Source organism: Herpailurus yagouaroundi, unplaced genomic scaffold (assembly GCF_014898765.1).
Source record: "Herpailurus yagouaroundi ecotype Mexico unplaced genomic scaffold, PumYag 437, whole genome shotgun sequence".
Taxonomy (NCBI): Eukaryota; Metazoa; Chordata; class Mammalia; order Carnivora; family Felidae; genus Herpailurus; species Herpailurus yagouaroundi.
The window spans coordinates 1,120,607-1,134,999 of record NW_024412654.1 but is presented as its reverse complement, the minus strand read 5'-3'; the positions used below and the strand labels follow the sequence as shown (position 1 = coordinate 1,134,999).

Genomic DNA, 14,393 nt, shown 5'->3' with positions numbered 1-14,393 from the left:
AGGGCAGCTGGGTGGCTTCAGGAGAGAGGGCGCGCGCTGCGAGAATGACGCGCAGCCGAGGTTTCAGCGTGCGGTTTTAGAGGACGCGATTCCGAGCCTGACATCTCGAGGCGTGTGTGGAATTGTCCCGTTTTATGGTTACTGTAGTGTCGTTTCACACGTGAGGCTTTATCTGGAGATGCGAGTTCGTCTGGTTTCGAGCAGTTCGTTGTGCCGCGGCAGGACGGGACTGGCCCGCTACTGAGCCGCTTAGCGGGCAGGTGCTTACTTCGCTGTGGTTCAGGGACTGAGCCGCGTCATTTCCAGGGTTACTGGAGGGGCGGGGCGGGGCAGGCAGTCTTGAAATTCTCTCCGTTTCTCACAGACACCACTCAGACCAGCCTGTGCACTGCCTGCCCCGTGGCGGCTTGCCCTCTGGTGCTTTTTGCTGGGGTGTTAACGTTCCACCCCCCACGAGACGGCTCCGCTGGCTTGGTGCTGCCCCGCGCGCACCCGTGGGCACCCCTCCTGCAGCCCCACACGCACCCCTCCCGCAGCCCTGTGCGCACCTGTGGGCACCACCCCCGCAGCCCTGCACATACCCGTGGGCACCCCCCCCCCCCCCCGCAGCCCTGCGCGCACCTGTGGGCACCACCCCCGCAGCCCTGCACTACACCCGTGGGCACCCCTCCCACAGCCCTGAGCACGCACCCCTCCCGCAGCCCCACGCACACCCCTCCCGCAGCCCTGCGCGTACCCGTGGGCACCCCTCGGCTGCTCGTTGGCTCATTGATTGCAGTGCGCAGGGCGGCCTGGCCGGGTGCCTTCTGCAAGCAAAGCAGGGAGGTCTGGCGTCAAGAGGTATGTGAGCCAGGTGGCGGAGACTCTGGTTAACCCGGGAGCGGCAATCACGCGCGAAGCCGTTACTTTCCAAGACACACGCTGTCCAGTACGGCGCACGGTGGCCACTCGCCATCCGTGGTCATTTAAACGTAACCTAATAGGAATCAAATAAAATTCAAAATTCAGGTCCTTGACCGTGTCAGCCGCATTTCAAGTGTTCAGTAGCCACACGTGGCTGACGGCTAACTGCAGGGGACAGTGCAGAGACGGCGTCCCTACCGCTGCAGCGGAGTGCGGACTAAACAGCTAGTTGTTTTATTGCGTGGCTGCTGTGGTTGCCCGTGTCAGAAACCTGCCCCGCTGCCCCCACGTGGCTTCAGCAGCAGCAGGACGTAGTGGGGCTCACACTCTGAGTCGTGAGGGCAGCGATGCCCCAAGGATTCCTCTCCAGGCACAGCCCCCCGCTGACCGGCTGTGTCCTCCCACCGCACCACCCACGGCCCGGGACCCCGCTCCACACTCCATGCTCACATGGACGTTCTGGACGGCTCGACCTGGGTCGTGTGCTTCTCCCTCAACCGGGCACGATGACCAAGGAGATGGAACGTTCTGGTCTGTCTCCTGCTCAAAGTGAGCCTCCTCCGGTGATGGAGGGGGGAGGGGGCACAGAGGGCCGGCGCCCCCACAGTGTCTGCACGGCTGCGAGAGCGGCTGCCAGGCTGCGGAGGGAGCCGGCATCCACTGCTCACGTTCTCCTGAGGGGGGTGGCCCACTCGTCGGGGTCCCTGACACATGTCGACACAGAGCCTGCGCCCAGCACTTGCGCCCTGGGACCCGCTGGTGGGCTGCAGGGACTGTGCAGGTGGTGTTTGTTACCCTTTTAGTCCTTCATTCTCAAGTCTGATTACTGGGTTTCTGAATATTCTCTTGTTGGTACCTGTAAGCTGAGGTCATCACAGTGAATCCTCTCCATTCAGTTGGGCAGAGGCCCCCATACTAAGGGTGAAGGATAATCGTTTTATTAGAATAAGTAGATCTCCTGACTTCGGCTCGGGTCACGATCTCGGGGTCTGTGAGTTCAAGCCCCACGACGGGCTCTGTGCCGACAGCTCAGAGCCTGGAGCCTGTTTCGGATTCTGTGTCGCCCTCTCTCTCTGACCCTCCCCCATTCATGCTCTGTCTCTCTCTGTCTCAAAAAAATAAAAAAGGCTAAAAAAAAGTTTAAAAAAAAAAAAGAATAAGCAGATCTCCTGAGTCGATTACAAGGAATGTTGAAAATGTCGGCCTGATTACCTGTTGCATCAAAAGGAGCAGTAAACTTCGGCACAGTGGGGTACCGCGATCACAGAGAAGCAATAACGATGCTCAGAGGTAGGAGTTCTCGGGTCAGCAGTAGGAATATAAACAGAAACCCAGCCCGTGAGCTGCCAGGCACCCTCCCTGTGTCTCTGGCGGCCTGGTGCCCGGTGACCGACAGGGCCACATGCTCCCACCCCTCCTTGGAGGGCAGCGCTGAGTGCCGCGGCTCTGTCCCCTTCGGAGGCCCCCCCAGAGCAGGCTGCTGGCTCAGGCCGGAACGTCTGCCTCGGCTTCCCCGGGAGCCCCCTGCCCAGGCTCAGGAAGGACAGATGCTGGTTGTGGCCCCGCGCCCACTCGCCTGTCACACGGGCCCTGCGTGCCGTCCCAGGGTGCCGGCTGCCAGCTCCATCCCTGGCTTCAGTTTTGCCCTTTGCACAGCTTGTGTTCCTGATTTATCGGGAGTCTGAAAACACACCCCAAGCTGGCTTTCCCACTGCGCAGCGGCAGAGTTGGCCACCAGCCGGCACAGCCAGGCCCTGCCCGCAGCAGGACACGGGGGCCGGGCGGAGCCCCCTCATCCGGCCTCTAGAGCTGCCTGGCGTCCTGCGCGGTTTCTTGCGTTCTCGGCTTGCAGTGCCGTTTATTTTGCCCAGCGCCAGAGTGGACGCGGGGGCTCTTAGACATGGAGGTGGTTTCCTGTCGGGTGTTGAGATGGGCTCCCTGAGCCAGCACAGGCCGAGCCTTACAGACATGCGGGCATCGCTGCCGCCTGGAAGGCGGGGAGTGAGGACCAGAGCGGGCACAAAGCAAGGTCTGTGCCTTCCTCCCAGTGGCTCCCGGTTCCTGAGTTACTAGACGCGCAAGAACCCGCTTAGGCAGGGCGCTTTGGGAGCAGGGCGGGTTCTCGAGCATCTCCGGTTCTGCTCACCCAAGGCCAGGTGGGAGACAGAGCCAGGAATGGCCGAGGGGTGAGCGCGTCTCTGTGGATGAGTGCCTTGCGTTTTCTCTTCAAGCCGAGGAAGCAGGATAGCTTTAGTAGGAAGCGCTGTCCTGGTCAGCCTTGTCCCCGCAGAGCACGGGGACGCAAGGAGAGGAAGGGAGTGGTCGCAGAGTTATACCGACCCTCCCTCCCGTTGGGCTGCAGCACCTGCCTGGCCTTGTTCCCAGAGTCTCCCACCCGAATCTGCAAGACGCACGGTGACAAATCTCAGGGTGCAGGATTCTGTGTGTGTCTTGAGGTATAGCGTTTAATGACTGCAGGTAAAGGTCATTCAGAGTGAATTGGAGAGTGCCCCTGCTCGGGGACCACGGGTGGGTGGCCCCCGAGCGCCAGGACAATGGGAAAGGAAGGTTTCAGGGGTTCCAGTTTTGATGGGTATTTTTTTTTTTTTATAAACTCATTTCTTCATTTTACAATTTGATGTGGACAAACTAATGTCAGTGGAAGTGGGATTGCCGTCTCGTGTTTAAAGGTTGAGCACTATTCCGCTGTCCAGATGCACCACATGGAACCGGGACCCTGACGCCCGTTACAGAGTGCCGTGACATGGGGCCTCGGGCGTGCGTCTTGCACACTTGGGTGGATGCTCTTCAGAAGAAATTCCTAGAGATGGCATTACCCTGGGTGAGGCTCACAGCTGACGGATCGCCCACCTCCCGGTCTGTGTGCAGGTGTTCTTTGCAGTGGGGATTCTCTCTGCGTCGGTTCACTTGGATAAAGGCATTTATGGTGAACAGGAGTCTGCCGAGCGTAGTCCTGTGCCAACTCAGCACATGAGAAGCCTGGCTTGTGCCCGGGGGGTTGTCTGGTTAACGATTGCTGTGTGAACTGTGTTCTCCCCGGGGTCACCGAGCCGTGACAGGCGTGCAGCACCACACGTGTGCAAGGTCTCCGGCACGATGACTTCGCTTAGATGTGTTGCAGAATCGTGACCACAGTAGGTGTAGTTAATATCCATCAACTCACACAGATACAGGGTGGAAAGAAGGCAGGGTTTTATCTTTTGACAGAGTTCTTTGAATCAAAGGGATGTCTTTTCATTCAGATCTTCTTTAAAAATTATTTTCAGACTGGTGTAGAGATTCATAAAAGCCTAATCATAACTGGAGGCTTAAGAATCTCTCTGTTAATGCGAAGTCACAATTATTTATGAAGGAGCAAGTACAGCTCTTTTCTTAAACAGTGTCCTTGGAGCCACGTTCCCGTCATCAGATCCATCACCGCCGGGTGGGGCTGGTGAACGACCATCTGGGGAGACCGTCGCTCATACGCTTGGTGTTTACAGAGCCACCATTTCCCTGGAGACACTGGGGCGATGTTTTAGAGCCATAAAAAGGGACGCGGTCTTCTCTAGGAGATGTTAGTACATTATTGGTGTGAATAACGTGTGTGAATAATTTCAAGCCCAAGTTGAAGCTTTATAAATATGCATTCATAAGTGTCTTGTTTTTCTTATTAACATCTGGAGATTTTCTTTTGCTCCCAGGAAACCAGTACTGGGCCCTGTCCTCTACTGACTGGAGGCAGACCTCTGCCAACTTCAGACATCAAACCCCCCGAAGGGCCCTCCAGCAAAAGTAAAGACCCCCCGAGAGAAGAAGAGAAAGAGAAGAAAAAGAAAAAGCACAAAAAGCGGTCTCGAACAAGATCACGCTCCCCCAAGTACCACTCGTCATCCAAATCCAGGCCTCGGTCCCACTCGAAAGCCAAGCACTGTCTCCCCAGTGCCTACCGGACGGCGCGGCGCTCCAGGTGGGTGTGCAGGGCGCTCGTGGCACGGGTCTGCTGTGGGTGGTGGGTCCTCCGTCCCCAGAGTGGCAGGCCTGGCAGAGACGAGCGAGCGCGGACCTCGTGAGTGCTCACGTGTGGATCAGCTTGCCAACCCAAATGACATCTTTTCAAGATGTCTTTTGTTTAATTTCCAAAGCTCATCAACTACTGACAGTTTTTTAAAAAATGGATTTATTTAAATGTTAACAGGTCTTAGAGGCGGGCCCAGCACATCGGTTCGTGTGTGAAAACTCACAGGGGTGGGGTCTTTTGTTTGAACGCGTGGACTTTCCTATGCTAACTCCTGTCGAGTGCATAAATGTAATGGAAGAGATCGGGACCGCTTGGGCTGTGCTCAGCCCCTGCACGTGTGTGCAAGGAGGGAGGCCCGGGCGTGCCCGTCCACGTCTCAGCTGATTTGTGTCCAGACCTCCCGTCAAGAGGCACTGTTTAGCCAGAAGCCACCTTCACAAGGTGTTTGAGAAAGCATAAGGTTTCAAGCCACGATATGAACATGACCCTTAACGAGTCACAGTATTTACTGGTTAGTACAGCCGGGGTGTTTTTTTTGGTCTTGTTTTCCGTTTGTTTTTCAAGTGGTTTACAGGAGGTTTGGAAAGCAAACCTCTGGTTTTAAAACCTGCGTCTCACATCGCGATCTGTTAGTAAGTGTTGACTGGACTTGGCTTGCTTTCTCTGGCCCGACGCTCGGGCTGGCGGGGTCTCGTTTGTCCGCTGTAACTGATGCTGGTTTTCCTTTCCAGGGAAATGATGGCCGCGCTGCTCTTTTGATGCTTAAAACGAAGCACGCTCGTGCACATTTGCCTCTGAATAGATCCTAAAAACAACATGCTTTCCCTGTTTTTACTCACACCAGACCTCAGAGGCTTGACAAGTATTTACACTTACTTATCAACAGTGAACTTGCACTTGCCTCCACGATAAATAGTTTTGATCCTTGGTGTCTGCGATTTTAATAGTGCTTTAGAAGTTCCGCCATCACACACACACCCCAGACACACATGTTCATATAGGCACACGCACCACACACGCCCATGCAGATACCCAGACACCCACACACCTTGCCATTTTTCCATAAAACGGACAACTTTGCTGACGTGGTTTCAGTGTGTAGACGCCCCCAGGAATTTGTATGTATACAAAAGACATTTTAAAGTTTCTTTTTCGAGAGAGTTCTTTCTGACGAGCCGCCCTCCAAGCAGGAACGGAACGCGCCCAGTAAACTCCTGGCCGGCTGTCCTTCGCTGCAGGGCTCTGACGGCGGAACGTAACTGACTCCTCATCCCTGGTCTGGGGTCCCGTGTGTGCTCTCGGCGGCTGCGGGCCTTGCGCGGTCCAGGCTTTGCTGGCGCTGGCCTCCAGGGGCCCGAGCGCGCTTGGTGTTCTCGGCAGTGAATTGTTGACATGTGGAAAATAGTGAAGTTGTAACCGAATATTGACGTTGCTAATGAGACGTCATGATTTTTTCTTTAACTGTCCATCTTTTCAGGTAGGGTTACCCATTACAGACATAACGTCTGCGTAGGACCCGCCAGGCTTGCTTCTTAAGGCTGGCACACACTTGAATGGCTGTTTCGTACAGACTCCTGCCAGCCCCAAGTGCTCCGTGTTCCCACTCGTGGTAGGCTGCTGCGGTTGAAACATTTTCTTTTACGTGTCACGTGACTGAAGTTTTACGTAAGATGTAGAAAGTCAAGGTTACAGCGCCCTTCTCTAGCAGAACTGATCTGTATGTTAACGCAGGGAACGTTTGCGTGGCTGGGTCCAGGGACGCATTCTGTCCGAGGTATAGGTGATTCTGGGTCCCCAGAGGTGACTCACTCATAGAAGAATCTTCAGTTTTGAAAACCAACACGTTGCTTCTCAGAAGGCACAGTCACTACAACAACATGGTGTTTAGTGTCTTTTAAATCAACACGGATTAGAGGAACCTGGGTGGCTCAGTCAGTTAAGAGTCTGACTTCCGCTCAGGTCATGATCTCACAGTTTGTGAGTTCAAGCCCCGTGTCGGGCTCTGTGCTGACAGCTCAGAGCCTGGAGCCTGCTTTGGATTCTGGGTCTCCCTCTCTCTCTGCCCTTTCTCCACTCATGCTGTCTCTCAAAAAGAAATTAAAAAAAAAATGTTAAATCATAACTTATTGAAGTATAAGATTTTTCTTCTGTTTTTTATTTTTATATCACATTAGGTTCTCTGCCTTAAGTGGAATGAAGAAGTACTCGTGTGCTTTATGTATTGCCTAAAAATAAGATTCGGCTTTAATAGCTTAGCTATTTTTTTTGTTGGTAATTTTTTTAATTTTTTTGTTTTGTTTTTTTAATTAGTTTTTTCTTTTTAATTTACATCCAGGGTATTTAGCATATAGTGCAACAATGATTTCGGGAGTAGATTCCTTAGGGCCCCTTACCCGTTTAGCCCTTCCCCCCTCCCACAACCCTCCAGCAACCCTCTGTTTGTTCTCCATATTTAAGAGTCTCTTATGTTTTGTCCCCTCCCTGTTATTATTTTTGCTTCCCTTCCCTTATGTTCATCTGTTTTGTCTCTTAAATTCCTCGTGTGAGTGAAGTCATATGATATTTGTCTTTCTCTGACTAATTTCACTTAGCATAATACTCTTCATTTCCATCCACGTAGTTGCAAACGGCAAGATTTCATTCTTTTTGATTGCCGAGTAATACTCCATTGTATGTATATACCACATCTTTATCCGTTCATCCGTCGATGGACATTTGGGCTTTTTCCATACTTTGGTGGTTGTCGGCAGTGCTGCTATAAACGTGGGGAGGCATGTGTCCCTTCGAAACAGCACACCTGTATCCCGTGGATAAATGCCTAGTAGTGCAGTTGCTGGGCTGTAGAGTGGTTCTATTTTTAGCGTTTTGAGGAACCTCCAGACTGTTTTTCAGAGTGGCTGCACCAGCTTGCATTGCCACCAGCAGCGCAAAAGAGATCCTCTTTCGCCGCATCCTCGCCAACATGTGTTTTTTGCCTGAGTTGTTGATGTTAGCCATTCTGACAGGTGTGAGGTGGTACCTCGTTGTGGTTTTGTTTTTCCCAGATGATGAGTGACGTCGAGCATTTTTTCACGTGTCGGTTGGCCATCTGGATGTCTTCTTTGGAGAAGTGTCTGTTCATGTCTTTTGCCTATTTCTTCACTGAATTATTTGGTTTTTGGGTGTTGTGTTTGATAAGTTCTTTGTAGATTTTGGATACTAACCCTTTATCAGATAATGTCGTTTGCAAATCTCTTCTCCCATTCTGTCGGTTGCCTTTTAGTTTTGCTGATTGTTTCCTTCGCTGTGCAGAAGCTTTTTATTTTGATGAGGTCCCAGCAGTTCATTTTTGCTTTTGTTTCCTTTGCCTCCAGAGACATGTTAAGTAAGAAGTTGCTGCAGCTGAGGTGAAAGAGGTTTTTGCTGGTTTCTCCTCAAGGATTTTGATGGCTTCCTGTTTTACATTTGGGTCTTTCATCCATTCTGAGCTTATTTTTGTGTAGGTGTAAGAAAGTGGTCCAGGTTCATTCTTGTGCATGTCGCTGTCCCGTTTTCCCAGCACCACTTGCTGAAGAGACTGTCTTTATTCCTTTTTTTTTTTTTAATTTTTTTTAACGTTTATTTATTTTTGAGACAGAGGGACAGAGCATGAACGGGGGAGGGGCAGAGAGAGAGGGAGACACAGAATCGGAAATAGGCTCCAGGCTCTGAGCCGTCAGCCCAGAGCCTGACGCGGGGCTCGAACTCACGGACCGCGAGATCGTGACCTGAGCCGAAGTCGGACGCTTAACCGACTGAGCCACCCAGTCACCCCAAGACTGTCTTTATTCCATTGGATGTTCTTTCCCACTTTGTCAAAGATGAGTTGGCCATACGTTTGTGGGTCCATTTCTGGGTTCTCTATTCTGTTCCATTGATCGGAGTGTCTTTTTCTTGTGCCAGTACCATACTGTCTTGATGACGACAGCTTTGTAATACAGCTTGAAGTCTGGGATTGTGATGCCTCCTGCTGTGGTTTTCTTTCTCAAGATTGCTTTGGCTAATTCGGGGTCTTTTCTGGTTCCATACAAATTTTACGCTGGTTCTAGCTGTGTGAAGAATGCTGGTGTTACTTTGGTAAGGATTGCAGGTATTTTTAAACCATAATCTTGTAAGACTGAAATTAAGGTCATCTTTAGAAGTTTTGATAAGATCACCTCTGGTGTTTGTTTTTGGTAAGTCAGTCTGTATGCGGCTTCTGAATGGGGGCTCCAGGCAGAGGTCTGTGCCTCGCCATTTCAAGGTATCGGGTGCTGGGTCCACACAGCTGCTCACAGCCTCGGGGCTTCTGCTTGGGGAGGAGCTGGGGATGAAAATGACATTTTCTAAGTCATATTTAACATTGAAAACCAACTCTAGCCCACCAAATTGGGGCCAAATTTGTAATTCCTTACCGTGTTCCCTGTGGTAAAGTGCAAAGCAAACCAGCGATGGTAATGAGTTTCACGTCCTGCCTCCACATAAGGTACCCGTGGCTGACGCTGCGCGAGCTGGTGCCAGCCAGCCATTGGCCGGCCGCTCTCCTTCCGAGGCGCAGACCCAGACCTAGGGGGCGCCCGCAGGCGGGGAGAAGCCCAGGGTGCTGCCCAGCTAGGACCTGCGCTGCTCGGGCCGGTCCGTGCGGGCCCTGGTAGCGGGGCAGGCTGCCGTGGAGAGGAAGCAAGGTTTCGGGAGCAGGGTTTGCTCTGCCTTCGTGTGTGAGGCCCTTGTGATTGCCCCAGACACGGTGCCCGAGCTGCCCACGCGGGGTCTGCTTCCTGCACGTGTTGTGGTAGCAACGTGGCCCGCCTGCTGGACAGAATAAAAGTGTCAGCGCTTCTTTAGTTAAAATAAAATCCAAGTGTTATCTGATGGAGCGGACCGCCCCGGTGCCGGACGGGCCTCTTTCCAAGATAACTTCAGGGCTGCCGGTGACGGCCACCTGATCCCAGTGGTCTGCAGCGTGGCCCTGTGTCAGCGCTCCGGGCTTGCGGGCCATGCGCACTCCCTCGCTCTTCCTGACTTTCAGGTCTGTTCTGGAGCCTTCCCCGGGGCTCTGGTGCCGCCCTGCCCGGCACCCCTCGTTCTGAAGGAGAAGCGTGTGTCTCCGTGCCGCGGTTCCCCAGCCTCCGCGGACACGGTGCGCGCGGAGCCCAGGCCCGGGACTCTCGAGGGAAAACCTGGTAAAATGTCAGGGTGTCTGACTGACCTCCTCGTTGTAATTGTCACATACAGATCTTGGGACGGGTCTGCAAAAAAAAAACCAACACTGTTTCGTGAGCTGGAGGTGAGCCCGAGCCCATGACCGCTTACCTGGAGCAGGCTCATTCCGTGGCGGGTATTTTTCACGAACGGCTCAGGGTTTTCTCTGTGATGCCGGAGGGTGGGATGTGACGATGAACTGATCTTTAGAACGACAGCGTGTGTTATTTGGGAGGTTTTAGTGCAATTAAATTGATTCTGTGTGGAATCCTTTATGGCAAAATCAAACCGCTCCTCATATTATTTTTGACTGGGTTGTCATAGAAACAGGACAAAAAGAAACGGGGTTTTTTGGTCCAGGTTTCTGCTCACCATACGTCTCCCTGAAACGGTAATTTCACTGAATGAACAAACACTAAAACAAGAGTCCCAAACCCATCATCACGGGACCCCCCTTGGGGGCCTTGGCCCCCAGCGCGCGAGGGTCTCGTCGAGTGGCGAGCTGTCGCTGCCCGCGGGCCTGGCTGCCGTGTGCGGCCCGCGTCGCTGCGCGGACAGGGCGAGCATCTCTCCAGGCACACAGAGAGGAAGAATAACATATTTTAACAGGTGGTTTTGCATCCAGAGAATCTCATAGACTTAGATCGTCCACCCTAATCCCCACGAGAGGCGGCAGGTTCTGGATTGAGCTGCCACAGCCTGTCCTTGGTTCGCGCTGAGGGGCCGGACGGCCATTGTGGACGGGAGACGCTTCCAGGCTCTAGTTTCGTGGCGCTCTGGCTTCTTCCCATTGCCAGCACTCAGGACACACAGAAACAACTCGCTTGGATTTCACTGCTTTTCTTACATCCTTCTGATAGAGATGTCAGTGAGCTGAAAATTGCTGAGGGAGGGAGGATGCGCAAAGGCCAGGGGAAGGCCGAGAAGCCGCAGGCCTGAGTCAGCCGTAAATCACCTGGTCTGATCTGGGGTCGGGGAGGATCGGGGCTGCTGACCGTGGGCACCCGCAGCACATACTCCGGCCGCAGGAGTGTTGCACGCTGGTTAAGTTCAGCGTCGGTGGGACAGGTGTCCCGGACGGGGGAGCAGAGTCTGACCCCACCTCAGAGCCTGATCCGGTTCCACGTCGGGAGAGTGGTAAGGCCGGGGGAGGGGGGGCCCAGAAGGACAGATGGGGTGCTGGCCAGACAGACAGCAGAGCAAAACGCCTTGTCTTCCTCTGCCCAGGTCCCGGTCCCGGTCCCCTCGGAGAAGAGCGCACTCTCCTGAGAGACGGAGAGAAGAGAGGAGCGTCCCCACCGCCTACCGGATGAGTAACAGTCCGGGCGTCAGCCGGAAGCGGACCCGGTCCAGGTGGGGGTCTGTGAGCTCACAGAGTGTGTACAGGAAGTGTGCAGATGGAGCACACGCTTGGAGGCAGGGCTGGGGACACCCAGCAGCTGTCCCTCGGACACTGAGCCCTTCCGGTGTTCTCCTTACTCCAGGACTCCGAGCGCAGGCGGCTCCGTCGTGCCGGGGTCCGGTGGTTTCTGGCACGCCCTGCACCGGCCCCCACACGGAGCCGCTGCGGGCCCCGCACGCACCCTGCTGACAGGGAAGGGAGTGTGGGGACACTGGACAAGGGAAGTGAGGGAATGCCTGCTGCCGCCCAGGGAGCAGGTGGCCGTGGGCCGGTGTTCCTGAGCGTCGACCCCTCAGCCACCACGCCTGACCCCGGGGCCTCTGTCCCAACCAGCCAGCGTCCCCAGCTGCCCCTCCTGGGGAGGGACTCCAAGGCCCCACACGGAAAGCCCCTGCGTCCCTTGAAGGACACGTCCAGGCCACCTGTGCCTCCCTGGGGCACGCGGTAGACAGGCCAGAGCGTGCTGAGTCCTCCCGTCCAGCCGGGGTGCTGCCCGCTGACCGCTTTGCATCACTCAGCCTCTTTGTTTCCGTCCTCCCTGGAAGGGAGCGGCCTCACTGGCGTGTCCCTGTGCGGGAGTCTGCAGCCCCGGCTCCGCCAGCTGGGCGGGGAGCAGCACGCCCGACACGGAGGGGCCCAGAAGGGGCGGGGCAGGTTCCCTACCTGCTGCCGCGGGTGTGTGAGTCCAGACACGCGGGGTCCCTGAACCTCCCCGACCGCAGAGCCGAGTGGCAGGTGTCGAGAGCCCGGCGGTCACCTGCTCCCGCCCTTCTTGACGGTACCTGCAGCGGCCGCGGGTCCGAAACGACGTTTCTACCGGAAACCTGTCCCTGCCATGTGGCGGGTTACGTGACCGCTCCGTTCCCTGGTGACACATGATCTCTTGCCCTTGAGACGGCAGTCAGCCGAGGAGCTGCAGGGCTCGCGGGGTTCGGCAGGCGGGCTCGGGCACGCCCGCTCCGTGCACTTGCGGCTGCCGCTTCGTCCCGCCGGGAGCACCGGGGCGGCGTGGCGACAGTGGGAGGGCATTTCCGCGGGTGCTCCCTGAACACGCGGAATCCATCGTCCCCCTTGGTGGACGTAAAGGGCAAATAGACGGTCTCAGGTTAATTCCTCGTAACAAAAGATCTCTCCTGGCAGGTGCTTTCTTGCTCTGCCCTCAAATTAACCTTCACGTTAAATGAGCGATCTCGGGAGAAGGCGCTGGTTTTATGCAGAATCCTGAGACCTCGTGTGCTCACTGCAGCTTTAACGAGTCGTACAGAACAAGTGAGGCTCCACGCCCGGGCCTGACCCCAGGGGGTGGGAAGCCGTGCCTCGGGCCCCGCAGAGGGCCTGATGTGCCCCGTGCCCCGGGCGTGTCAGCGCCACAGCTGGACGGCGTCCCCTCCAGCCTGTGCGCAGAGCAGCTGCGGGGCCGGTGCCGTGCATGGTGGCAGGTGGCTGGTTCCCCACCGAGCCGGGACTGCCTTAACCCTGTCCTGTCAGCCAGGCCCAGGGGATGGTGCCGCCCCCACAGGTGAAGGATGGCGGCTACAAGCTGATCACTGAGTGCCACTTTCACTGACTCCTGGCCTTAAAATTTTAATTAAATTTTCAATAGGCAGTCTTTTTTTTTTTTTAAGTTTATTTATTTTTGAGAGGGAGAGAGAGAATCCCAAGCAGGCTCCACACTGTCAGCGCAGAGCCTGATGTGGGGCTCAAACTCAAACTGTGAGATCACGACCGGAGTTGAAACTGAGAGTTGGATGTTTAACTGACTGAGCCACCTAGGCGTCCCGGTTTTTTAATAGATAGTCTTAGACTTCCTCCTTAAAAACCATACAGCGGGGGCGCCTGGGTGGCTCCATTGGTTGAGCATCTGACTCTTGATCTCTGCTCAGGTCATGATCTCCTGGTTCGTGAGTTTGAGCCCCATTCACTGACAAGGGAGGAGCCTGCTTGGGATTCTCTCTCTTTCCTCTCTCTGTTTCTCCATCTCAAAACAAATTTTATTTAAAAAAAAACAAAAAACAAACGTACAATGAATATCCATATGCATGTAACTGCCAGCTCGATTCAGCAGGGCCCACGTTTTTTTGTTTTGTTTTTTTTTACAGTTTTTATTTTTTTTATTTTTTATTTTATTTTTTTTCAATATATGAAGTTTATTGTCAAATTGGTTTCCATACAACACCCAGTGCTCATCCCAAAAGGTGCCCTCCTCAATACCCATCACTCGCCCTCCCCTCCCTCCCACCCCCCATCAACCCTTAGTTTGTTCTCAGTTTTGAAGAGTCTCTTATGCTTTGGCTCTCTGCCACTCTAACCTCTTTTTTTTTTCCTTCCCCTCCCCCATGGGTTTCTGTTAAGTTTCTCAGGATCCACATAAGAGTGAAAACATATGGTATCTGTCTTTCTCTGTGTGGCTTATTTCACTTAGCATCACACTCTCCGGTTCCATCCACGTTGCTACAAAGGGCCATATTTCATTCTTTCTCATTGCCACGTAGTACTCCATTGTGTATATAAACCATAATTTCTTTATCCATTCATCCGTTGATGGACATTTAGGCTCTTTCCACAATTTGGCTATTGTTGAAAGTGCTGCTATAAACATTGGGGTACAAGTGCCCCTATGCATCAGCACTCCTGTATCCCTTGGGTAAATTCCTAGTAGTGCTATTGCTGGGTCATAGGGTAGGTCTATTTTTAATTTTTTGAGGAACCTCCACACTGTTTTCCAGAGTGGCTGCACCAATTTGCATTCCCACCAACAGTGCAAGAGGGTTTCTGTTTCTCCACATCCTCTCCAGCATCTATAGTCTCCTGATTTGTTCATTTTGGCCACTCTGACTGGTGTGAGGTGATATCTGAGTGTCGTTTTGA

The 14,393-nt window shown here is 53.9% G+C and overlaps 1 protein-coding gene across 2 annotated transcripts in view; it reads left to right on the top strand.

Annotated features, from left to right (window-relative positions):
* Positions 1–14,393, top strand: part of SFSWAP (splicing factor SWAP) — a 69,566-nt gene that overhangs the window by 46,223 nt on the left and 8,950 nt on the right. For both annotated transcript variants that reach the window (XM_040464149.1, XM_040464151.1), the window contains 2 exons: positions 4,608–4,873; positions 11,351–11,476. In XM_040464149.1, coding sequence (XP_040320083.1) covers positions 4,608–4,873; positions 11,351–11,476 — 392 coding nt within the window. The remainder of the gene's footprint in view (positions 1–4,607; positions 4,874–11,350; positions 11,477–14,393) is intronic.